The sequence below is a fragment of the Capricornis sumatraensis genome, chromosome 16 (assembly GCF_032405125.1).
Source record: "Capricornis sumatraensis isolate serow.1 chromosome 16, serow.2, whole genome shotgun sequence".
Taxonomy (NCBI): Eukaryota; Metazoa; Chordata; class Mammalia; order Artiodactyla; family Bovidae; genus Capricornis; species Capricornis sumatraensis.
Window position 1 is genome coordinate 64,776,541 of NC_091084.1, and position 26,556 is coordinate 64,803,096.

Consider the following 26,556-nt stretch of genomic DNA (forward strand, 5'->3'; position numbering starts at 1 on the left):
TAGGGAGACTACAGGGGTGGCGCAGCTTTCAAGGCTGTGACATTGGGGCTGATGAGATGAGGGGATGGAGCAGTTGTGGGAAACTTGGGCCAGAAGTGCCCAGCCAGAGCTGTGACCCCCCAGGAGGGAGCCCCCAACACCAGCTCTCTGACCTCACTCTCCTCCTTCTCACCCACATCCTCCTGAGCTCTCTGTAGCTAATACCAGGGTGCCAAGTAGCCCATTGGTGTGGTCCACAGAATTCTGCCTCTGGGCGCACTGAGCAGGATGAGGGCAGGGTAGCAAATGGATCTGGTGGGGGAAGGGGCAGACATCCAGCGCAGAAGCTCACAGAGACTGTCTCACCAGGCAGAATGCCTTCCTACTGCATCTGTTTTTCACATTTCACATTTCACAATTCATATTAACATATTCTATATTGAATTGATAGATCACAATGAAATGGAATCTCTCTCTAAAGAAGCTGTTTTCTATTTCTGCATTCTTATTGTCATCAGTTTTCATCATGCTGTCCATTACTAGGTTGGTGACCAGTGGCGTGCATTCTCCGTCCTTTCAACTTTAAAATTCCCCAAAAGTTTGAATCAGGCTTTCTCTGTCTGAGCAGTTGAACCCTCTTAAATTTACCATTCCTCTACTCTATAGTGTATCTTCAGAACCATAAAAGTAGCCTGCGACCATTTAGCCCCTGGAAAATATACACACACCAGTGGTTAAAACCTGAAGTCAGGCTGCTGAGGTTTGGATCCTGGCTCCGTCACTTATTAGCTGTGTGACCCTGGGCAAGTCCCTTGATCGTTCTGGGCTTCAGTTTCCTCCTCTGTCAAAGGATATACCTCCATGACAGGATACACCTCCTAGGGTTGTGATGAGGATTAAATGAGATCATGTGCCCTTGGAACGATGCCTGGTACGAGATGCCAGGCATGTTGTGAGCCATCATATGACAACTGTTGTTATTCTTATCTCTTCCTTGCTCTCTTCCCACCTCCCTTTCATTCCTAACCTCTCCTTAAACTTCTCCTCCCATGGCCTCCATGAAACAGACCCTCATCTTATTTGGCATGTCTCCCTCCCCTTTCCTCCTGTGTCCATTCAGATGGTGAGCACGTCCAACGCCTCCCAGACAGTCACCTTGGTGTATGTGGTGGCCAACCGAAGCTCCTTCCTCAACGGCACCGTGGCCAGCAGCCTCCTCCGCCAGCTCTCTGCTGAGCTGGTGGGGTTCTACCTCACCTACCCGCCGCTCACCATCGCTGAACGTGAGTATGTTTGAGTTATGTTTGAATCCCTGTAGGACTCTACCATATTCTCTGGGAACTTGTCCGTTTAGCAAGCCTCCATGATGCCACATGCTAACTCTTTTGTCATAAAATCACAACTGTAATATGTGACTGAAGGGGGTTGAATTGATGAAAACTTCACTGCATGTTGTAAAAAGCACTGGCTAGGTGCTTTTACCCTTCACTTGTCTTGTATCTCATTTAATCCTCACAACTACCCTCTATGGTAGGTGCAAAATTAGCGCCATCTTGCAGATGGGAAAAATGAAACTCCAAGAGGTTTAACTCTGACATAGCTGGTGAGACATGGAACCTGGGGCTTGAACCAAGCAGTCTGTCTTCTTAGCTTATAACACTGCCTGATAGAGCATCTGTCCTCATGGCAATCTTGGTTGCTAGGGTTCCCCCCACTTCTGCCATCAACAAAAATTCCCAGGCCTTCAGCCCTTGCCTGGGCTATAGACATTATAACGCAGCTCACATGCAGTCAGCATCGTGACTTCACTTGATGAAGTCCCCATAGGCTTGTGGCCTCCTCTTTTTCTCATGCTTCAGTTACATAATCCTCATTACCATGCAGCAGACATAGACTTCAAAGATGCAGCCTACATTTTGTACCCAAACACTTACTCAGTAGCCAAAGGAAGTAAAGATCGGTGCTCTTACATTTAATTGTTGATACATACTCAAGGTTACTGGGTGTTTTTTTTTAAACGTGTATTAGCAAAGTTGTTTTCATTTCCCTCTATGGTCCCTTTTTATATTGTAAATAAGTGAGATAATGTGTGTGAATGTACTTATTAGCACAAAGTAGCCACTCAGACTTTATAAAAAAATGTTAGTTTAGTGGCAAGCTTTTGTGAATTTCCATGTACTCGGAAAAGATGACTCTGGATTTTATGGAAAAGATAATGTCATAAAAGATGGCGTTATTCACCTGGCAGCATGTAAAGGATTTATTTTCTTTTATCATCTTGACAGTCTAAGAATAATAATAATAACACAACTGTGATTTACTGAGTACTTATTATGTGCCAAATAACGTGCTAAACCCTTAACATATGTTAACTCTGATGGTCACCACACTATAATGAAATGGGACCATTGCTTGCAAGCATTTAGCTCCTAAACTTTGACTTTGGAAAGATCCATTCAATAAATAATTATTCCTAAAACTACGTTATGATAGATAATTTTCTAGAAAAGAAGGCTATAGTTGACTGGTTCTCGTTGTAGGTCTTAACAGTGAAATTGTTTTGCCTTAAGAAGGTTTTGATGGAAAAGCTGGAAGCAGACACCCAAAAGCCTTAGAAAATTCTTCTTCTGAAAGTTAGCCCTTTACCGAGTATTTAAGTTTTCTGAAAAGCAAGTTTCAGGCTGTATGTCCTAGAGTTCCCAAGAATGATAGAGCAGGATTTAGCTGCTTGGTATTTTGTCAGCTATGTCTATTTCCCTGAACTATATCTATATATAAAACCTGATATCTACATATAAAACAATATCCATATATAAAAGTAATTTGGTGTGTTTCTTGTTTGTTTTAGCGCTGGAATACCCCAACCTTGATATATCAGAAACAACGAGAGACTACTGGGTAATTACAGGTAATCTCTTCTTTCATTGTTCCTTTCACCCTATCAGGTTGGTTTATTTTTAAAAGCTTGCCTGCCTTTCAGTGATAGAGTTGGCATCTTTTCTTGGATTCTGCCTTATAAGCCAAGGAGTTCCTTCCATAGGACCAGAAATGGAGTAAACTGAAATAAGAACCTGGGCTCTGTGACAGCCTAGAGGGGCTAAGATGGGGTGGGAGGTGGGAGGGAGGCTGAAGAGGGAGGGGACATGTATGTACCTATGGCTGATCCATGTTGAGGCAGAAACCAACACAATGTTGTAGTTATTCTTCAATTAAAAAAAAAAAAGACATCACACTGAAGATGGGTATTAAATAATCAGTTCAAAACAGCTACCTTGAAAGTCCCAGTCTGGAGCCTTCTTCTTGCAAAACATGCATCCATCAGAAGGAACAGCATTAAGCTGTGGAGGGCTGGGGCATGTCCGTGCGAATGGTTGTCTATTCGTTTAAAGATCGTAGGCCTTTCTCCACTGCCCTACAAAACCCAGTGAAGTCAGAGGAATGCCAGGCATGCACTTTTCTCTCTCCCTGGGCACACCCACGCTGATCCTGGTGAAGCCCAGCGTGTCCTGACAGTGAAGGCGGACGGAAGTAGAAGGGTGTTTGGGTGGCATTTTCCTTGACATTTTCCAGCTGAGATTTATGAAATAGCAAAAAAAAGTTCTTGTTTGTGTTTTTCAAAAGCCAGACAGTAGCTCTGAAAATTAGAGAAGCAAGGATTAGAAGCAGAGAGAGAACAGAAGCGTGTAGGAGGCAGAGTGACTAGCTGGGTCATTAAGGGTGGTGCCGAAAGCTCAGCTTCTCTGTTCACTGGTGCCAGATTGAATCTCAGAGGCAGTTTGGGGTGAAGTAGAAATGGATAGCTTCATTGCTTTGCTAGCGGGGGATACCGCAAGCTCCTGCCTCAGAAAACTACATGTGCCAACCTGGGAGGATTTGATGAGGGGGTTTATAGCAATAGTTCAAGGTAGGGTTGCTAAAAAGATTAAGGTATGTGTAGGGTCTCCAGGTGGTCCTGGTGGTAAAGAACCTGCCTGCCAATGCAGGTAGAGGTAAGAGATGTGGGTTCGATCTCTGGGTTAAGAAGACCCCCTGGAGGAGGGCATGGCAACCCCCTCCAGTATTCTTGTCTGGGGAATCCATGGACAGAGGAACCTGGAGAGCTACCGTCCATAGGGTTGCAAGGAGTTTGGACGTGACTGAAGCAACTTAGCATGCACGGGGTCTCAGGTGGTCGGTCTCCTCACCTTGATGTACTTCTCTGGTCCCTTTAATCTTGCCTCAGGTGCTTTTGTGGCAGCTCTCTCCTTCATTAGCAACTGTTCTGGATCTGCCCTTTGGAACTTGGGGAACGTTACAGTGGCTGGAGTCTTGCCTACAAGAAATGGGGACAGAAAGGCTTCCAAGCCCAGGAGCCCCAAAGGGTCCTCCTCGATTTCAAGGGGAGGGACAGGAAGGTGTTGGCCTGCTAGAGCTGCTACCCTAGGCTGAGGGGTGAGGGTGGGGGCTTCAACCACAGGAATTTATTTTCTCATAACTCAAGAGGCTGGAGGTCTAATATCAAGGTGTCAGCAGGGCTGTTTGCTTCTGAGGTTCTCTCTCCCTGGCTTGTAAAACAACCACCTTCCCTCTGTGCAGGTCTGTGTCTTAATTTCCTCTTCTTACAAGGACACCAGTCATTTAGAACTAGGCTCCACCCTAATGACCTCATTGTATCTTAATTGCCTCTTTAAAGGCCCTATCTCCAAACAGTCACATTCTGAGGTCCTGGGGGATAAAACATCAGCAGATGAGGTGAGGGGGAAACAATTCAGCCCATAACAAAGACGGAGCAAGATTTTGCAAGTCCTGGAAGATGAGCCTGGACAAGCAGGCCCTCCCCAACCTCCTTCTTCCCTTCCGTGTCTCCTCCTTCCCTTGCTGTCCCAAACAAGCAGTAGGTGGGTGCTGGCTGGAATACTAACTAGGAGCTCGGTGAAGCCTGCTCAAGACCTCTCCTAAACTGCAGAAAATTGCGTTTCTTTCTGCCCTGCAAAGCCATGGATTTGCAGAGATTATTTTACCTGCGAAGAACGCCAACAAAAGAAATGTGTTTACAAAGGAAAGCAGCAGCGACCCACCAGAGCTTATGCCCAAGAGAGACAGTGCTAACCCAGCAACACATTTTTGAAGCCAGCAGGTTATGTAACACTTATAAAATCATGTTTCCTGCCCAAGGAATGCTTTTTTTTTTTTTTAACTTGCAGATATATCCCCGCCCTTCTCTAACTTTAATATTGACATTTGATGGTAAGACAACCTGTCCTTGTCAACCTCTTGTTTTGGCCTTTCCTCAGGTACTTCTGTGTTGCCCTGCCTCTGTTTGAGTGACACGTGCTTAACAAAATGCTCCATACATGGTCTTGTTTTCAGGATTCTCTTGCGACTTGACCTCCAGCCCACTCACCTGGACATCCCTCACTTGTTATCACTGGTGCTGCTGTTGGTAATCAGCATACACAGTGACCCCCCCCCCCCCGCCCAACCCATCCCAACACTGTGTTCAGGGCTGACTGGACCAGTTGATTTCTGCTTGAGGGGCAGGGAGAGGGGGGAACAGTTTCAGGTTTCAGGAGGACCCTCCTGCCTTCCCTTTGGTCCATGACCACTTTCTAGACCTGTGGGCAGTCACCACCAACTTTTACCATCATTTCCAGAAAGGTAGGAGATTGGGAATGGAGAGATGAAGATAGCTTTGTTCAACCCATTCCCCAGGCCAGGAGCCTGAGGCCACTGGGCTTCTCTGGAGAAAGGAGAGAAACTGCAGTCCTGGAACACAGCTCTGTGTTTTCCAGGCGATTCCTTCCTCTGCTGAAGACCTGTCTAGCGAAGCAGGAGGTGCGTTTGAACAACAACAGCTGCTGCTTGTGGGCATCCTCTCAAGGGCTTTATGGCACTATGCTAGAAGCAGTTTTCTTTTATAAAGTATTCTGTTCTTCATCATACGGTCAGGAGTAGCTTATGACAACCATGTTTTCAGATGAGGAACTGGGGCCCAGAGGAACCTGCCCAGGAACACTCAATAGGGGGGCATCAGGATTCAAACCCAAGCTCCTGGCTCCAGCCCCCAGCTCTTGTCCAGCTCCTCCTAGGAAGGACACATCCTCTTTGCAGAAAGAGCCATGAGGCACGTGGGAGCTGCCTAGCTGTTGATTCTGTGGAACTCTGTGGCAGGTTCTCATAACTTCCTGCACTTCCCTGGAGGCATTTTTTTTTTCTCTCAATTTTTAAAATTGTGGTAAAATACACATAAGATGTGATTTATCGTTTTAACCTTTTTAAAAATTATTTTCTACTGGAGTATAATTACGACATTGTGTTAGTTTCTGTTATACCTCAAAGTGGATCATTTATATGTATACATATATCCCCTCCCTCTTGGACCTCTCTCCCCCCACCACCCCCTGATCCCTCCGCTTCAGGTCATTACAGAGCACCGCGCTGAGCTTCCTGTGCTATGCAGCAGCTTCTACTAGCTAGCTGTTTCATACATGGTAGTTTAATTGGAGAAGGCAATGGCACCCCACTCCAGTACTCTTGCCTGGAAAATCCCATGGGCGGAGGAGCCTGGTAGGCTGCAGTCCATGGGGTCGCGAAGAGTCGGGCACGACTGAGCGACTTCACTTTCACTTTTCACTTTCATGCATTGGAGAAGGCAATGGCAACCCACTCCAGTGTTCTTGCCTGGAGAATCCCCGGGACAGGGGAGCCTGGTGGGCTGCCGTCTATGGGGCCACGACTGACGCAACTCAGCAGCAGCAGAAGCAGCGGTGTGTATATGTCAATGCTACTCTCCCAATTTGTCCCACCCTCTTCTTTCCCCCAAGTGTCTGCGAGTCTGTTCTCTACATCTACATCTCTATTCCTGCCCTGGAACTAGGTTCATTGGTACCATTTTTCTAAGTGTACAACACAGCAGCATTGAGTACGTTCACAGAGTTGTATACCCATCACCACTGTCTATTTCCGAAACGGTTCGTCACCTGGAGGCTTTGACTCTTCTCTTCTTTGATGTCTGCCCTTTTTGCATCACCTCTGGGATTTCTCTAAAGTAACTCATGATGACACCCCTCAACCGTCCTGCATTCCCTCTCTCACCCTTGTCCACTGGTCAGGAGAGACCAGCATAGAAGTAATCCTGCAGCCGTTGGCACTGTCGTTTTATGGGAGGGGTATCTTTGAACTTGAAAGAACATGAGCTCTCCTCCTGGGGTCAGGAAGTGGGTCAGCCCTTCCTCAGCCTGACAGCTGTGCGAGGAGGGTTTGGAGGGGCCTTTCTGGGACCCACCACCGTGGGAGGCACAGGAATGTTTGCAGGAGTTTGTTTGCAGGAATTCTGCTGAGCTGGGAGTCCCTCACGAGGGCCCTGGAAGGAAAGCTGCTTTATGCCTGCCCTTCATGGGGATTTTTTTAGGATTTGTGGTTTCAAAGAAATAACTTCTGAAACTCAGCTGTGGGTTTCACTTTTCTCATGATCAGTTTCAACATCGCTCTCTGTATCTCATTGTCATCCTTGCCTTGTTCTGCCCTGTTAGAATGCCATCATAGTAACAATACAGCCTTTATATCCAGACTCTTTCCAGATCCCAGTAGACAGAGTGGTATTAATGGTCCTTGGCTGGACTGTAGTAGAACAAAGTCTGCTAAATGAAAAATCTTGTATTACATCCCCAGCCCATGTAAGTTTTGGTCTAAGAAGATGAGAATTGCTTTTAGCATTTTTGTTTTCAGGGATGTGTTTGGAGGGAGTGTTTTAGGTGTTTGGGAAGAAGTGTGCTTCTTCCCAAGGGACTTGGAAGAAGGGCTGGTTTGGGGAATAGACAGCATAAAGGCAGTCGCCCCCATAGTAAGTGACTCCAGCAGTTCTAGGATGGTCCTGGCGTTCATTAAAATCCTCCTCCAGGCACCAGCCATAGCCTGGAATTCCATATCAGTGCTTTACTTACTGATTACAGATACTCTGGGTGTGGATAAAGTCCAGAAGTGGAGGAAGGGTAGAAAGAGAGGGTTTCATTTACCTTCCACACAGGAGGCTCTGTGCTACGCTGCTATATACATCTCATCTCAACATTAAAGCCCACTAGACATATATTTGCTGTGATGTAGCCTTTCTTATTCCATTTTATAGAGAAGGACCTGGACTCTGAGAGGGCCAGTGGTTTGCCCAAAGTCCCCCAGCTGGCAAGTGCCAGCACTGAGAGAGCCCACTCCTTCTATCACACGATCCTGCTCTCAAGCCAGGAGGGTCTCTCCTGGGGCCCTGGGCAACTTTAGGAGTGAGCTCTGAAAGGACCCCACTGACGAGGGAGGGGATGACAACACTGAGCAGGGTGGTTTGCCCACGTGGAAGGGGCTGAGTAGCAGGATGGAGTTGAGATCCTTCAGCAAAGCTGTTGGAAAGAAAAGTAGAATCAGGGTAGCGCTGAGCCAGGAACCACCAAGAAATCCAATCAGCTGTTCCTACAGCAATGCTGTGTTCCCATACAGACTCTAACTGAACAGGCTATCTTAAATAAGGTTGGGACCTAGTACAATAAGTTTAGGTCATTACACCTGTCCCAGATTGTGAAGGACAGGGTTTCAGGGGTTTGGGCTTGAGCCCCGGCTTTGCTGATTACTAGCTGTGTGAACTTAGACTAGTCACATAGCCTCTTCAGCATCTCAAACAGGTGGATAGTGATTCCTAACCCCAGGGGCTGTCGAGAGGGAAGGATGGGCAGACCCTAACATGGGGTCAGGCCCACGGCCCTTACGGCTGGTGCAGGCCTGGCCCTGGTGGCTTGGCTTCTGAGTCAGCAGTGAGCCTCTCCCCTGACAGCGGCTCTGTCTCCTGTGTCCAGTGCTGCAGGGCGTGGACAACTCCCTGGTGGGCCTGCACAACCAGAGCTTCGCCCGGGTCATGGAGCAGCGCCTGGCCCAGCTGTTCATGATGTCCCAGCAGCAAGGCCGGCGGTTTAAACGGGCTACCACTCTGGGAAGCTACACCGTCCAGGTGGGTGCGTGCAAAGCCGCCAGAGTCTATAAGAAAGGTATGGAAACGTGCTTCCTGAGCTGAAGTAGATTGTGCTGCGTGCCGAGGTGTGTGCACACCACAGGCTGATGAGGCCGGTTAATTCACACTGCTCTTACTTTTTTTGTGGGGTTGGTGGTCATAATCATTGACATCGTGAAGGAGGGTGAGAGCTGCTCTCCCGACTGTCTCACTCTGGATTGCAAGGGGAAGCAGGTCTCAGAAGACAGGCTGCCCACACGTGCATATTTATTCAACAAAGCATTATTAGTAAGTGTTAGCTCCCCCACAACCTGCTCTGGAGGCTGGATGAGGTCCCAGTTTCCAGGCCTCTCAGCACCACGGCTGTGATCAGCAGAAACACCCATCAGCCTTCCAAAAATGGGGTTGTGTTGGCCTTGTCATGTCTGTTTCAACAAACAGAGCCCTCTCCATTTATAAGGGACACTTGACCACGCTGGGATTTAGGGGAATATGCTATAGCAGACACTGCTGGGGTCCTGCCCATATTTGCTTACCATTGCTATGAAGGCTGGTAGACTTCCAGCATCATTTTATTCAAGGGCCGCTCTTGAGATGCCAGAACCCACTTTGCCCAGTCATGGCTGGCTGGAAGTACCTGGGACTTCACTGGCAGTGGGGGTATAAATACCACAGTTCTTTGGTTTCTTGGCTGGGAAAATTCTGAAAAGTGTGCTTTAGGATCGTCAGCAGAGCTTTCCCACAGAATTAAGCTTTGGTTTCCCACCATGGTGACTCACTTCCAGTGCACCCCTTGTCAGCTCCTTTCCACCCCCCTACCACTCCATCAGTTCTCTGCACCTTTCCAATAAATGACAAGCATTCAGCTCTTCTCAGAGTCTGCTTCAGAGGGAACCCAACAGAGATACCATCCTAAGGGTAGAGGTTCTGAGCCTCTCTAGATTCTTTATCCAATTCAAGCAAGAGTGGGAATGTCTCCAGCATATTCTAACCAATCCACATATCTTGAGTACCACTACTTCTACCCAATGAGAATCTATTTCTAACATTTGTTATGCTAATTAAAGCTCTGTGGAGCGAGGTATCAAGTTATAGAAGCTCTTCTGGCAGTCGCCTCTGGAGAGCGGGCTTCTTCTACGGCCTTAGCCAACTGCCCCTGGGGTGTGAACTCCTGATTGGTGACTGACCACATTTAGGGTATAACTTAACCCAAACACACATGCATGGTATCGCACTGTCTAAGAGAAGCTTTAAAAGAAATTACAGACATTACCATAGTCTGTCTGCAGATGCTGTCCCCAGGCAATCTTGGAAGTACATGCAACCCATCTTTTGAAACACAGTTTCCTACGTCAGTCAACATCCTGCCCCTTAGGGAGACTCCAGGTACCCCATTCACAGTTGGTGTATTTGGCCTCTTGTGTCCTATTGAACATCGCTTTGGTTCTAAACTCTTGGTGGTCTGAGACAGCCTCATGATGAGGTAAAGTGGTCGTTAATTTCATGTGCCAGGTTTGTGATTCCCTTTCTGGGGGGAGGGTCCATGTGAGCCTTATAATTCACATTTCTCCAAGTAACAGAAAGGAAGTCGCTGGGATTCAGACAGTTGAAATGGAGTTTGCCTCAACTGAAGTAGGAGAAAGAATCACCCTACACTCACGATTATTTGTGAACCTAAGAAAAGCAACACATTCTAAGTGCCTAAAAGAGCCCAGCAAGGTGTTTTTTCCTCTTTTTTCCAGAGTACTCAGTGTGTGTGGCCCCTTTTGTTACCTGGAAAACCTGCATGAAGTAACTAGGGATTTATTTCTGCAAACCTCCAATTTACCAAGGGTGTAGATCACCTTCCAACATCATCCTTGGAGGAATTTGCTAGGAAGAATTTGCTGTTAAATTGAAATTGAGCAAAGTTATTAGTTGCTTGAATGTTCATTCATCTCATACCTGGTTATACTAATGCTCTCCCTACCTCCTCTCCCACTGGGGACAGAAATAACACCCCCAATTTCCCAAAGAAAATTCACTCTGTAGGGCTTACATCATCCATCATGCAGAGAAGTCTTTCATCTGGGCTCAGATCATTTTTAAAGATGAGCCACCTTCATGAATATGGAAATTTAAATGTCTAGAAGCTAAAGATATTTCTCTAGTGGATATATTTGAAAAAGTGAGTCCAGAGAAGATATACATAGGACCAGTAAGCATTTTTAATTGTGTAACTCTATTTGTCATCAAAGTAATGCAAGTTTTAACTTCCACAAGATACCATTTTCACCTACTAAAAGTGAGTGAATTGGTACTGTCCAGTGTTGATGAGGATGCAGTGAAATGGGCACCCTCAGACTCAGTAAATGGGAGAACATGTGAGTGATTTAGACAAGAAGCTTTTAGATGGTCACAACCTCACCCCTAGAAATTCCTTTCGAGAAGATGAAGGTGAACATAAAGATGAAGAGGTGAGAGCGCTGTTTCTCAGAGTGTCCGGAAAATGGTCTTATAAGGTGCCCATCTGACCAGGTCAGTTTGGGCAAGGCTGCATCCTCTAAAGCATTCTTGAAGATTCCAAAGGTATATTAACATACAAAGACTCTAAAAAGACCTGCAAGTAATCTCCTTGCCTTTCGGCAATATACTGGTTTCTAAATTTAAGCACCATTAAAACCCTTGTTTATAATAACATCTATATTTCCCTGATATTTTATAATGAGCATTTGTAAATTCACAGAAAAGTTCCAAAAATTATGATGTAAACACACATATACTCAACATCTCGGTTCTACCATTAACAGTGTATGACGTTACCATTTTATATTTGATAACATATATCATTTCCATACCATAGACCGGTTTGGACTGTTCTAAAACCTCATATAAATGAAATCCGACAGTAGATTCCCTTTTGTGTAGTTTTTTGACTCTGGAGTGTTTTTGAGATTCATCCATGTTCTTTTATTCAGTAGTTTATTCCTTTTTATTGCTGAGTAATATTCCCTTGTATGAAATATACTACAGGTTGTTTATCCAAGCATTGTTTATCCATGCTTCTGCTGATGGACACCTGGGCTTTTCCCAATTTTTAGCTACAATAAGCAAAGCTTCTCTGAACTTTCTTCTGCAAGACTTTCTTTAGACATGTGCTTTCATTTCTCTTGGGTATGCAGGAGTGGTTCACAGGGTTGGTGTATGCGAATTCTGTGAGAAACCGCCAGACCTCTCCCCAAAGTATACTGTCTGATGCTCCCACCAACCAGATGTGGAGTTACCCCACCTTCTCATCAACACAGGGTTATCAGCCCTTCTTATTTTAGTCATTCTAGTGGTTGATAGTGATGCCTTATGGGTTTTAGTTGAATTTCCTCATTGAGCATCTAAAAAAACATGCTTATTGGCTCCTCAGATATCTTTCTTTGTGAAATGTCTGGTCAGATTATTTTAAAAGCCATTTTTTATTGGATTGTAGTAATATTTATTTTTAATTGTTATTTATAGCACACATACTCAGCAGCATAAAAATAGGCAGAGTTTAAAGAACACTAATAAAAAAAGAACCCACAACCCAAAGAGTAAGAACAGTACTGTTACCTTACCTGATAAGCTTTCTCTGTGTCTTTTCTGATTATACCTACTTGCTTCCTTTCTACCAGAGTTGAGTGTGCTTCTGGATTTCGTATTAAATCATGCCTGTGTTTTCTGTATAGGTTTTACCATTCTCATGTGTATCCGTAAGCAGTGCATCATGTGGTTTTGTTTGGTTTTGAACTTTATATTCTGTAATTTGTCTCTTTTGCTCCATATCAGGTTTTGTATTCACCCATATTGGATCAAAGAGCCTTAGTTCTACTACTCTATAACATTTAATTGTGCAACAGTACTATAATTCATTTATCCATCCTACTGTTAGTGACTTCTGAATTTTTGTATTTTTTTTTGCTATTATGAACAATGCTGCTATAAACATTTTTGTTACCTCTTTTGATATCCTGTGAAACTCATAATCTGTAAGATATACTTTGGGAAATACTTATATGATGCCATATTTATCAATGGTGAATTATGCTAGTGAAAACTTGATAACAACCTAAATGTCCACAAATGAAGGTTTAGTTAAGTTTATGAGACATGCACACAGTAGAACATTATGTAGGTATTAAAATTTATGTTTTATGTGTGATTATCAAATTGCTAGTTACAGTACTGAAAAATGAGTAACAATCTAGGTGTTTGACAATAAAGGATTGGGTAAGTTTATGAGGCATGCCTTGGAATGCCATGTAGAAATTAACGTTTATGCTTTTATTATAATTAAGCCCCTATGGATGTAAGTAAAAATGGCAATATATAATATTATATAGAAAGTACGATAAATAATTTTGTAAAATGATAAATAAGAGACTTGTGTGGAAAAAAATAGTAGCAAATACTCTAAAATGATGATAGTAATTAGCTTATAGAGGAGGGGTTACAGGTTGTTTATATTTTATTTCATTTCTCGATGCTTTTCTGTATTTTCAAATTCTCTGTAGTGCAGTGAGAAAAAGCAACAAAGGTTATTTTAGAAAAAGAACTTTGAGTCTCCAAACCTTGCTTTTATCAGAGACCTTTTGAATTGCAAACATAGAAGTTCAGTTTTTTTCCCCTCTCTGGCAATTGCAGGAATTTGAAATTAGAAATCTTGTCTGAGCATAACCTAACATGCCCTGAATTCATGTGGAGGCCTATTTTCAAATGAGGCCAGAGTTCTCTAGAAGCTGGAGACTTGACCATTTCAGCATTTCTTCTCTGTCTCACTGTTCTTCCCAGATGTTTGTATTTTCAAGACTGTTTTCTCCTCCCTGCCTTCCTCTTCCAGCGATAGTAGGGTTTCTTGAGACGTCGGTGTTAGGGAGGTACACGAAGGTTGATGCCTTAAATATATGTTATGGGTCTACTCAGCTGCAGAAGGCTTCACAGTCGGGAGCGAGCCTGCTGATCACGTGAGTAATTGCAGAGTTGATGCACGATGCCCTGTAAACAAAGCCTATCTTTTTCTGCAAGATGGTAAAGATGCAGCGGGTGCCGGGCCCCAAGGACCCTGCGGAGCTGACTTACTACACCCTGTACAATGGGAAGCCTCTGCTGGGGACTGCAGCTGCCAAGATCCTGAGCACCATTGACTCCCAAAGGATGGCCTTGACTCTGCACCATGTTGTTCTTCTGCAAGCTGACCGTAAGGGGACAGTCTTTCTATTCAATATTTTTAACATCAGCAAATATTTCCTGTTCATCCAAGTGAGTCCCTAAACTCATGTTAGTAGACCCAGAGCTAAAAATATTTCTATTCTGGAAGGTTCTCAACCCAACCAGCTGTTTCCTATATTGTTTAAAGCAATAGGTTTTGGGTGAAAGTGAAAGTCGCTCAGCCGTGTCTGACTCTTTGTGACCCCGTGGACTATGGACTATACAGTTCCTGGAATTCTCTAGGCCAGAATACTGGAGTGGGTAGCCTTTGCCTTCTCCAGGCCATCTCCCCAACCTAGGGATCAAACCCAGGTCTCCTGCATTGCAGGCAGATTCTTTACCAGCTGAGCTCTCAGGGAAGCCCTGATATGAGGTAGCTATCGGGTTTTGGGGAAGGGATGTGTTTTGGATACTAGGGTGATGGCAATACTGCTTTGCCCCAGGTCCTACCCACTCTCCCTCCTCAGTATAGTCTTGTGAGCAGCTAGAAAAATCACCACTGCTGAGACTGTATTTGTCTGCTGGGGAATTAAAGGTAATTTGATTCAGTAAACTTTCCAGAGTCCTACATGAACTGTGCTGGAGGACACAGAGAAGTGGGCAAGACTTGCTAAATCCCTGCCTTTAAGGAGCAGAGAAGCTGTTGATGCAGATATAAAGGTGTAGAATGCAGAGATGCTTCGAGGAGACAATGTGATTGATACAGGACTCAACAGAGGGACAGATTGCTCTCAAGGGGTATCTGGGAAGAATTAATAGAGAAAGGGTATGAAACATAATAACTGCCTTTTTGAGGGTCCTCCCCATGGCAGCTACTATGCTTATTGCTTTACATAATTTTTCTCTATTTCTCTGGGGCAACTTTATTTAGCTCCCAGTTACAGATGAAGACACCTACGCTAAGACAGGTTAACTAATTGCTCCACATCACAGAATTAGTACTTGATATGGTATGAATTCCAAGACAGGAATCTGAATCTGAGTTCAAAAGTGTGTTTGTAACTGTATTGTACGCTATGATTCCAGCCAAGGGTGGGGAAGAGGGTATAGTCCAGAAAGAGCAAGCAGCAGGAGCAATAGAAATGAAGTGAGAAGTACCAGTGGTGCTTGAAAAAAAGGAATCAAGTTTCCTGCAGTACTGAAGCATGAGGAGGAGATGATGGGGGTAGAAATGAGCATTGCTTAGGAGACTCAGGCCTTGCATGGCAAGGGAAGGGATTGTACAGTGATGAGATTGGTTCTGGGGAGCTATTGGAGATTTCTGTGCGGGGAAATAGTATCATTGAAAGTACCCATTATCTAGGGAGATTAATCTGTTGTCAGCGTTCAGGTTGAGAGAAGGCAGAACTAATGAGGCTTTCTGATGGCCCAGGCATTAGGGACCCAAATAAGGGCTTCAAAGAAAGCCAGGATGAGGTACGTGAGCAACTGTGTGGCAGAAATGTTAGATTCGGCAGCACGTGGAGCATGCTGTAGGCCCAAAAGGCCTAGCTTGATCTCCTAGTTGGTGTCCACACTCCTTAGGAACCTGACACCTGGCTCATGGTTTTCCTCTCCTCATCTTCTGCCTTCTTCACGGTGTGTGTGGCTTCCATGGGGATGGTCCAGCCCATGTGTTATTACGGCCCTCACTTCTGCTCGGCCAGCACATCCTCATAGACATACCTTTGCGTAGAAATGATGATCACCCTCTACAGTCTTGCCTTTACAATGCTTTTAACTCAGATTCTCTCCCTCTGCACCTCTGCCCTTCCCTCCGTATGGGCCCTGTCCCATCTCTGGTCAGGTCAATGGCCTCATCAGTTCTGCCGTATCCTCTTCATGTGTGTGTCCCCAGGCTCCATCCTCAGCTCTTTATCCATCTCTCCAGGTAGAGAATGAATTGTAGAGGCTAGGAGTGAAAACCCCTGCAGGTGTCCAGGTGAGAGGGGAAAGAGTCAGAGGGAGAGACTCAGAGAAGATATTTTACATATTTTTGCAGACAGAACCAGTGGGACAAGATAATGGATTGTGTATGAGCAGGAGAAGGTGAGGGCCAAAAGACTCAAGGTTGACTTGAGCACTGACTGTGGTGTCACTTGTTGAGATGCAGAAGGTATGGAGAGGAAGTGGTTCGGTGGGGCAGTGGTGGGGTCGGGGAGATGGAATTGAGAGTTTGGTTTTGAACATGTTAGTTTATACATGCAAGTAGAGATCCGGAAATACTAACTTGGGAGGAGTCATCAACACAGATAACATTTAGAGTTAAGGGAGTTCGTGAGATTAACCAGACTTGGCACGATTTAGAACTAAAGAGAAGAGGGTGAAAATTAAGGCCTGGAGAGGTTACCTGCGGGAAGAACTGGAGCCAGCAAAGGACCCTGAGAAGGAGCATCCAGGAGATGGAGGAAACCCAGAAGGAGGTGGGGTCCAGAAACAAGCAAAGAAAGTGAATATCTTAGAAGCGGGTGAGCTGTTGCATCAGCTTCTGTTCTTAAGAGGCAGAGACTGGAAGGACGGAGATGAAGTGGCCTTGCTAAACTGGAGCTTGGTGGGAACGTTGGCAGGAGGAGTTCCCAGGAATAGGTAGTGGAGACAGGTTGGCAGGAGGAGTTCCCAGGAATAGGTAGTGGAGACACAGTGGCTGGAGCGGGCCCAGGAGACAGTGGAGGTGGGGAAGCAAGGACAGCAAAGGGAGGAGATTAATGAGGCCACATGAGAGACAGTGGGTACATTTGAGTATTAAGACTGTAATAGAGAGGGAGAAATTGACAATGCAGAAGAGAGACAAGCCCTGCAGGAATAAAGTCCACACATGGACAAGGGGGTGGCGCAAGTGGAGGGTCAGACTCAGCGAGGAGCCGGGATGGCCCATCCTTTGGCAGCAGGAGGGCAAGTGGAGCAGGGATGTGGGTGTCAGTCATGTGGTACATTTGGTACTGGAAGCCTGAGGACATCTCTGTGGTTGTTTCTGCTCTCTTGGGTCATAATGAAGTGAAGGAGGCAGCTGAGGTTAGGATTGTGGGGCAGGGCACATTGAGCCTGGGTGCAGTGGTACACCCTGTGAATCAGCAAACTGATTAGAGAAACACCGTAAGAGAGGAAGGCTTCCCTCCTCCCAGCTCCTCATTGCTATGTCCAGACCATTTTTTCTATTCTTGCAAATTGCTAGATGCTTAAAAGTTGTCCCCTCCTTATTGCAGTCACCTCTAGACCCCAAGCTGACCCCCACTGTCCTTTGAAGTTTTTTTTTTAACATTAATTTACTTATTTTTGGCTACCCTTGGTCTCTGTTGCTGTGTATGGGCCACTATCTAGCTGTCTCAGTGGCTTTTCCTATTTCAGAGCACAGGCACTAGAGTTCAGGCTCAGTAGTTATGGTGCGCAGGCTTAGTTGCCCTGTGGCCTGTGAAATCTTCCCGGAGCAGGGATTGATTGGGAGGCAGACTCCCAACCACTGAACAACCAGGGAAGTCCAACCTTTAGAGATTTTTACCTGGTTCACTGTCTCCTCTTCTTCACCAGTTCTCCTTCCCTAACCCATCCTTTACTTTGAGATCAGCTCCTTGACCTCCTTACTTCTTCTTCAGGCCTCATTGTACTTGGGAGGGGGCAGCCATGGGAGAGCTGGCCTTACTTAGAGCGGGAGGTGATTGGAGTGTCAGGTTGAGGCTAAGGGGACTTTACTGATGGAAATGCATGGAGAACAGTGGAAGGTTCAAGAGCTTGGGCCAGAGACAGCAGTCACAGCAGTTAGAAGGTGCTTGAAGCCTTTTGGAAATGCCAGTCGAAGGATCATCTAGGGATGACCTTAGAGGCATGACTGCGGCTCAGAGAGACAGGATTTCAACTCTCTTCCACCTGCCTTCAGAGCTGCTAGCCTTCACCCTTTTTTCTTTGCTTCAGATCCACTTGGCCCTCCTAGCTCCCTTCTAGAGTAATTCTCAAACTGTTTTTTCTTCTCCATTTCATCATTATCTCCTCTTGGACTTTGCGTATGCTTCCCGAATGACTCAGCTTCAGCTTCTGTGCTGCTAATGTACTATCTACATCGTAATTAGAGTCATTATAATAAACACAGGTTCTGATCTTACATCTATAACATTTAAAAAATATTTGGTGGCTCTTCACTGTTCACAAGAGTAAAATTCAAGCTTCTTAAAGTGGGTCTTCCAAGTCCTTCACAACAGGTGCTCAGCAAACATTCAGATCCCTTCACAGCCTGGTCTCCAGGCTTCTTTCCCAATCATACAGCCTACTCTTCTTTCCTTCAGACCCAGGGCTTCAGTCACATGGGAGGATTCATTCTTCATATTCCCTATCCCTGACTGCTGAAGCGTGACCCCTTCCCCCAAGTTCCAAGGGCCTTCACTGCCCTTATCACGGTGGGCAAATGAATTGTTTTCTTGCTTTCTTCCTCATGAGCTCTTTAAAAGCAGGTACCGCATCTCATTCCTTTCTGAATATCCAGCTTCAGTTACTGCCTGGCTCTATTCTTGTGAAGGCCTAGGACCCACCTTTGCTAAATGCCTTTGCCAGGCCGTGAGTGAGGCATGTGGTTGGAAGACACCATAGGAGAGCGGTTGAGAGCAGAGCCTTTGCAATAAGACAGGAGACAAATGAGTGACCCTCTCTGACCTACATTTTCCTCATCTGTAAAATGGTGAAATAAAAGCACTGACCTGGGAGACCTACTAGGGGTGTAAATGAAATAATTCTTGCATGTAGAGGGTTTAGTGTGTATCCCTGCTGCTAAGCTGCTGCTAAGTTGCTTCAGTTGTGTCTGACTCTGTTCGACCCCATAGACGGCAGCCCACCAGACTCCCCCGTCCCTGAGATTCTCCAGGCAAGAACGCTGGAGTAGCTTGCCATTTCCTTCTCCAATGCAGGAAAGTGAAAAGTGAAAGTGAAGTCGCTCAGTCGTGTCCAAGTCTTCGTGACCCCATGGACTGCAGCCTACCAGGCTCCTCCCTCCATGGGATTCTCCAGGCAAGAGTACTGGAGTGGGTTGCCATTGCCTTCTCCACATTTTCTCCTAATAGTTCTGAAATCAGCCTGCTACGTAAATCTAAGATCAGCACTTTGAATGGAGAATCATGGCGTTGAACAGACACCTCCTTATCCCATACCGTGTGTTCCAATGTTTTCTAAATTGCTAAGTCTAGGGCCGATGTGCAGGGATTCCCAGGTGGCACTAGTGATAAAGAACCCATCTGCCAATGCAGGAGATGGAAGAGATGCAGATTGGATCCCTGGGTATGGAAGATCCCCTGGAGCACCCTACTATTCTTGCCTGGAGAATCCCATGGACAAAAGAGCCCAGTGGGCTATAGTCCATGGGGCTGCAAAGCGCTGGACACGACTGAAGTGACTTAGCGTGCACACAGCACAGGGCCAAGGTACAGTGCCCTACAGTGGAATGTGTGATGCCTGCTCTCCCCATGCCGTCTCCAGGTAATGGGGCAGCAGTGACCTCTAAAGAAGCGGCTGCATTCCCGATGGAGGTTTTCATCTGCTCCCTTTACCGGATCTGGAGTGAGGGGCCCCTCAGAGGGCCTAGCCAGCTGATGGAGTAGGGACAATTCTCCCCGTACACAAGCAGACCAGGGCAGGAATTGGTTTCCCTTATGTGGCCGTCAGACAGTGATCTCAAAAAATATCACTTAAAGAAAGCTATATAGACTGGCCCTTCAGTAAAGGGAACTCTCATTCTTTCAACAAATATTTCTGGAGTGCCTAGTATATGTCTGGTGCTGTTCTAGGCCCTGGAAATATAGCTGTGAGCCAAGCAGGCACTCTGCCCACATAGATCTTATATTCCTAAGTGGGCAGATTAAGCAGACAAAATAACTGAATAATATGTTATGTGCTAGTAAGTGCCATGGAGAAAAATTAAGCAGGGAAGAGGCTGAAGGATGCTTAGGAGATAATGGTTGCAATCTTAAATTGTTTGGGGGTGTGAAGACGATATTGAGGAAGCAACCTTTGAGTTGCTTCTTGAGGATACCTGGGGAGAAGGTTCCAGGCAGAGAAGGGGTGGGGTTTGAGAGCCAGCGAGGAGGTCCCTGATGGAAGAGAGCAGCAATGATGAGTCATAGATGCAGCCGAGAGGCCACTAGCGGTAGAGTCTCATGGGCCACACCTGAGCGGGATGAGAGCCGCAAGAGTGTGTGGGCAGGGGCACGATGGGCCTGAGCTCTCAACAGCTTCAGGGATCTGAGTTAGACCCTTCCCTGTGTCTACTCACACCAGTCATGATTTCTCATGTTTTGAGAGTCATGAAGACGAGCTGAGAACTTTTTTGAATGGATTCCTTCTCCTTTCACCATTTGCTCTACATGAGAGTGATTCTTTCTGAGTTCAGATTATAGGGGCCCTTTGACTTCATTCACTCTGACCAACACTTTGTGTGTGTGTATTCATACATTCACACTCACATGCACACACTCCCATTCATACGCATTAACTCAGAGCTGACTTAATTTGTATATTTCAGAGAAATGACTTTTTATGGTTAAAAAAAATAACATAGTCTAACCTCCCTGGGGCTCAGTTTCTTCATCTGCAAAATGGGTATGAGAGTAAAAGCCTGACAAAGAGTGTATCCCAGTGCCTAATGCACAGCAGAGGCTCAGAGCGTGTTGTCTCATTTTCCTATCCTTCCTCTGACATTCTTGCAAATTAAATAGCCATTTGTTCCTTTTCACCTCTGTACATGACTTTGTAGTTTTAGATCATTATGCCAATGAATATATTGGGTTTGGATGACTTCAGTTGACCTAACTTTACTATCGCTTTGACCGTTAAATGAATTTATTAATGTACTTAGCATGCCTTTATTCTCTCCTCATTTAAATAGAGGTGAAAGGATTTTCCATACTGCCTCAAGAAGGCACACATCCATCAAAACAATAAAGCTGAGTAAAAGCTGAACACATGTTAATATTTCATTCTTGCTAATGAAAAACATACATATAAATATATTTAGGGTATCATGTTCTGATACACTATACATTTTTCCCCATCAGGATAGGATAGCCAAAATTGATATTTTTCACAGAAGCATTAAGCTTTAAAAAATGTTAATGGCCTAAAACTCACATAGAAATACTGAATTACTAAAAGCAGCAGCAATTACATGTTTAATGTCAACAGAAGCACATTATCTAATGAGCTGTTTTCAGAAGTTAATAATGTGATTAATCACCAATTGACAAAAACTGTGAAAAAGAAGTTATTTTGTACTAATAGCACTCCCAAGCCAAGTGCTGCCTGCAGAGAGGTAAATCTTGGCTAATGAGGTGCCAGTGGAAGTCAGGGGTGGCTGATGTCAGAGAAAGACCAGCTGGCTCCTCAGGCAGGTCCTCACCATGTGATGCTTACTGTGGGGTCTTTGTACTCCAGACTTGAGTCCTCAGTCTTGTGAGTTTAGTAGCCCCCAGTATTAAACAAGATCAGGAGCACCAAGTTATGCTAACCAGACTTATAAGAGAGTGATATATAAACCAGATTGAAAGTGTTTAATTTAAAATGTGGATTGGAACTTGGAGAAGAAAATGGCAACCCACCCCAGTATTCTCCCCTGGAGAGTTCCATGGACAGAGGAGCCTGGCAGGACACAGTCCATGAGGTCACCAGGAGTTGGACACGACTGAGCAACTTAGCACACACAGCAGTTTCACGGATGGGAACTACCAAGGAGAAGGGAACTTCTCCCTTAAATGGCTTTTACTCTGTCCTTTGTGGAAACCTGTATGGGGAGCCAAATTGCAATAGGAATAATGATAGTTTAGTTGTACATTCGTTCAGCCCCTACTATGTGCAGGGGCTTCCCTGATAGCTCAGTTGGTAAAGAATCCGCCTGCAATGCAGGAGACTCCGGTTTGATTCCTGAGTTGGGAAGATCTGCTGAAGAAGGGATAGGCTACCCATCCAGTATTCTCGGGCTTCCCTTGTGGCTCAGCTGGTCAAGAATCTGCCTCCAAAGCAGGAGACCCCAGTTCGATCCCTGGATTGGGAAGATCCCCTGGAGCAGAGAAAGGCTACCCACTCCAGTATTCTGACCTGGAGAATTCCATGGACTCTATAGTGCATGGGGTCTCAAAGAGTTGGACACAACTGAGCAACTTTCACTTTCACTTTTCACTACTATGTGCAAGACCCTGTTCTAGCCCTGAAGATGCAGCAAACAAGAGACAAAAAATAAACCTCCCTGCTCTGCTAGGGTATACATGCTAAACGAGGGGCAAGGGGTGACAGATGGTGAGCAAATAACGTATGTATCATAGCAGATGGTGACATATACTTTAGAGTCTCACCACTCCAAGTATGGCCTGGGGCCCTACTGCATGGGTATCTACTGGGAGCTTATTAGGCATGTTACCAAGTCCAAGCTCATATTACTCACCACATGTCAGGCCAACAAATTGAGACACAAGTTGTTGAGGCAAGGAATAGTGACTTTATTCAGACAGCCAGTAGACAGAGAAGATGGTGGACTGGTGTCCCAAAGAACTTATTATAGGTGAACCCATCCCAACGCACAAAATTAGAATCCACATTGAGCAAGATTCCCAGGCGATTGGCATGCACTTTAGTTTGAGGGGATTTCCTGGTAGGTCAGCTGGTAAAGAATCCGAGTGCAATGCAGGAGATCCTGGTTCGATTCATGGGTTAGGAAGATCTGCTGGAGAGGAGATAGGCTACCCACTCCAGTATTCTTGGGCTTCCCTTGTGGCTCAGCTGGTCAAGAATCCGCCTACAATGCAGGAGAACCTGGTTTGATCCCTGGATTGGGAAGATCCCCTGGAGCAGAGAAAGGCTACCCACTCCAGTATTCTGACCTGGAGAATTCCATGGACTCTATAGTCCATGGGGTCGCAAAGAGTCAGACACGACTGAATGACTTTCACTTTCACACGTTCACTTTACAGTTTGAGAAGCACTGATTTAAAGGAACACTAAGTAGGAAACGGGGGGATGGAGAGTGCCTGAGGCAGGGATTGTTATTTTACAAAGAATACAGGGAAAGCCTCACAGATACAATGACGCTTGTTCAGAGCCCTGCAGGAATGAGGGAGAGAGTCATGTGGATATCTAGGCGAAGAGTGTTCTAGGTAGAAGAATAAGCTGATGTAAAGGCCCTGAGGCAGAAGCATGTGCAGCATGCTCAGGGAACAGTTGGAGGTAGACTGGAACAGAGTGAGTTGAAGGAAGAGCTATAAGAGCAGAGAAGTAACTAGGATGGTTGGTTGGAGCAGATCACTTAAAGTCTTGTAGAAACTATACTGTGGCTCTTACTCTGAGTGGGGTTGGAACCTCTGCAGGGTTTGAGCAGAAGAATGTTGTGATCTGAATTTTCAAAGGATCACTCCAGCTTCTGTGTTACAAATAGACTATAGAGAACAAGAGAGGAGACCATTGCAGTAGTTCAGGTGAGACATGTTGCTAGGTTGGACCATAGCGATAGAAAGAAGTGATATATTTTGAAGATGGGGATGACAGGGTTTGTTGACAAGTAGGATGTTGGGAGAGAATAAAAGGAACAGGTTGACATTGATGACAGTTATTGGCCTGCACAGCTGGAAGGAAAGAGTTGCCACTTATTGGAGAAGAGAATATCACAAGAACAGGTTTTAGGGGGTGGAAGATTGAGAGTTGTGTTCCAGATGTATTAAATTTGAGACATCTCTTGTGTATCCAGTTGGAGATTTGAGTTGGCGGTTGGATATAGGAATCTGGATTTGGGGGTAGGGGTCCTAGTTAGAGCTATGTAAATGAGCATCATCAGCCCAGATGGTGTTTAATGGCATGAGTCTATGAGATCATCCAGGGAGTGGGAGAGATGAGAGCTTGTGTATTATTAGCAGACAGTATCACAAGCTAAAACAACCAGTCACAGTCATCTTGCCCACCACCTTTCCTGTCTGACCAGATTACCCGTGTCTAATCGGACACGGTATTGATTAGAGCACGGCATTTCCAAGCATCCCCAGCTAACCATGGCAGAATGGGAGCAGATCTGTCCACTCAGGTATGTTTTATTCATTGGTCGCTCAGAGGGCGACTTCACTACAGTATTTCGAGTCATCTCTCTGTGACCTTTGCCTCCTGATTGAAGCAACACACTAATCCTCAGAGTTCTTCTCTCTTCTTCTGATTCATGGACATCACCAGTGGGGAAGATTGATCCCAATCCATCTTCTTCTTCCTCCTCCTGGTCCTAGTAAAGACTTTCATTCATTGAGCACCTCCTAGGGGCTACACCAAGCACCACATGTACCTGGTCTCTCTGATGCCTCGCCACAGGATAGCCCATTTTACAGATGGGGACACTGAGACTCAGAGACCTGGAGTAACTTGTCAAGGCAAGAGCCTTTCTGAGCCCAAAGCCTCTCAACCACCTCATGATTGGGGACTGGGGGGCACTTATCTCAGGGCTGTTTTTGCTTCCCGGAGCTCCTGGTCACGTGCTTCCCCCCCTCAACTCTGCAGCCGTGGTGAAGAACCCACCCAACAACCTGTGGATCATCGCTGCCGTGCTGGCGCCCATCGCCGTGGTCACCGTCATCATCATCATCATCACTGCCGTGCTCTGCCGCAAGAACAAGAACGACTTCAAGCCAGACACCATGATGAACATGCCTCAGCGAGCAAAGGTATGTGTTGGAAGCTGAGAGGAGAGGGGTAGGAACCCTGGCCCGAGGCGGCTTTGCCTGCCTTTTGGCCATTGAGGTCATTGCGAGTACCTTCAGAAACCTCCTCTTCAGTCCTCATGTTGAAGGAGACCCTTTTGTTACTTATTTGAATGTTTAAAAAATTGTGGTAAAATATACATAACATAAAGTGCACCATTTTAGCCCTTTTGAAGTGTCCAGCTCAGTATTGTTAAGGATATTTGCATTGTTGTGCAAACCTTCATTTTTATAATCAGGACACAATAACTCTTTGCTCTAAGTGCTTCTCAGTGCTTTGCAGGTACCAGCTCACCTACTCTTCGTAGCAGCCCTTTGAGGAAGAACATTATTTTACAGAGGAGGAAACAGAGGTACTGAAAATGAGGAGTTAGATAGACTTGAAAGGGGTCTCAGAGCTCATCTGACCTGACACCTTCTCTTTTACAGAGAAGTGACTTTTTCATGACGGCACAGTGAGTAAGTAGCAGAACTCATGGTAGAACCAGGTGTCTTGGCTCCTAACTCAGGGCTCTTTAGGGGCACATCAGACCCTCAAAACCTTCCTTGTTCCACTGGCCACAGTGGCTGATCTTCAAAGGCTGCATGACAGGGACTTCCCTGGTGATTCAGTGGCTAAGAATTCACGCCCCCAATGCAGGGGGTCCAGGTTATATTCCTGGTCAGGTAACTAGATCCCACATGCTGCAACTAAGACAGTCAAATAAATAATTAAAAAAAAGAAAAAAGGCTGCATGATGACCAAGCTGCAGAGCCTTGGCAGGGCAGCTGTCAAACCCCAGTTCAGTGGCTCCACTGAAGGCTAGTGGGGGGCTCCATCCACCATCCACAGCCTCCACTGGGCTGCACCATCCCCCTCCAGTGACTGGGAGAGGGGCAAACAGGAAATTCCAAAGGCTACTTTTCCAGTCGGACTTCACTGGCAGCTCAGGAGACCCAGGTTTGATCCCTGGGTCAGGAAATAGCAACCTACTCTAGTATTCTTGCCTGGGAAATCCTATGGACAGAGGAGCCTAGCAGGCTATATAGTATGGGGTCACAAAGAGTCGGACACAACTGAGCAACTCAACAATAACAAGTTTTCTGGTCACGTAGCTCCCTTCACCATAGTCCCCAACAGGAATATAATAACCTCTACTACCCAGATTATCATATAATGTTTAAATAATGTCTTACAATATCCTGGGCTCTTCTAGGTCTGTCACCTTGCTTGCTCATCACAGTAGTCCTATGAGGTAGGTCATAGTCAGGGCAGCTCTTATTATTTTCATTTTACTGCAGAGAAACTCAAAAGAATGAGAGACAGTGGGACTTATCCACAGCAGAGGGGGGCGCTCAGGTCCATACCTGAGTCTTTGGGCTTTGTCTACATTATACACCATCCTGAACCCTGACACTTGGTGGGTAGAACCCTCCTCCAGCCCCTAACCTCTGCACTTGTTCGGCCTAATTCTCTGGGCAGGAATGAAATAGAGAATGGAATTTCAGATCCCCTGGACCTCATGACTTGGTGGTTGTCTTTGCTGGGAGTCACGCATGCCTAGTTCTTCCTGGATGACCATACCTCGCTTCAACAAAAGAAATCAAATGAATTTGGTTGTTTATTAAACTGAGTCACCTGTTGAGAAGCTGCAGCTTACTGAGACACTCTGTCTAGCGAAGGGTCCAACCCCAAAGAATGTCGTTCTGTGTCTGTTGACACAAAGGAACCTGCTGCCA

General features: G+C 45.7%; 1 protein-coding gene across 1 annotated transcript in view; it reads left to right on the top strand.

The window, feature by feature from the left end:
- The window catches only part of KIAA1549L (KIAA1549 like), a 129,168-nt gene that overhangs the window by 17,413 nt on the left and 85,199 nt on the right, over positions 1-26,556 (top strand). The window contains exons 6-10 of the mRNA XM_068988048.1: positions 1,100-1,262; positions 2,828-2,887; positions 8,796-8,947; positions 13,982-14,153; positions 24,638-24,801. Of these exons, the coding sequence (XP_068844149.1) occupies positions 1,100-1,262; positions 2,828-2,887; positions 8,796-8,947; positions 13,982-14,153; positions 24,638-24,801 (711 nt within the window). The remainder of the gene's footprint in view (positions 1-1,099; positions 1,263-2,827; positions 2,888-8,795; positions 8,948-13,981; positions 14,154-24,637; positions 24,802-26,556) is intronic.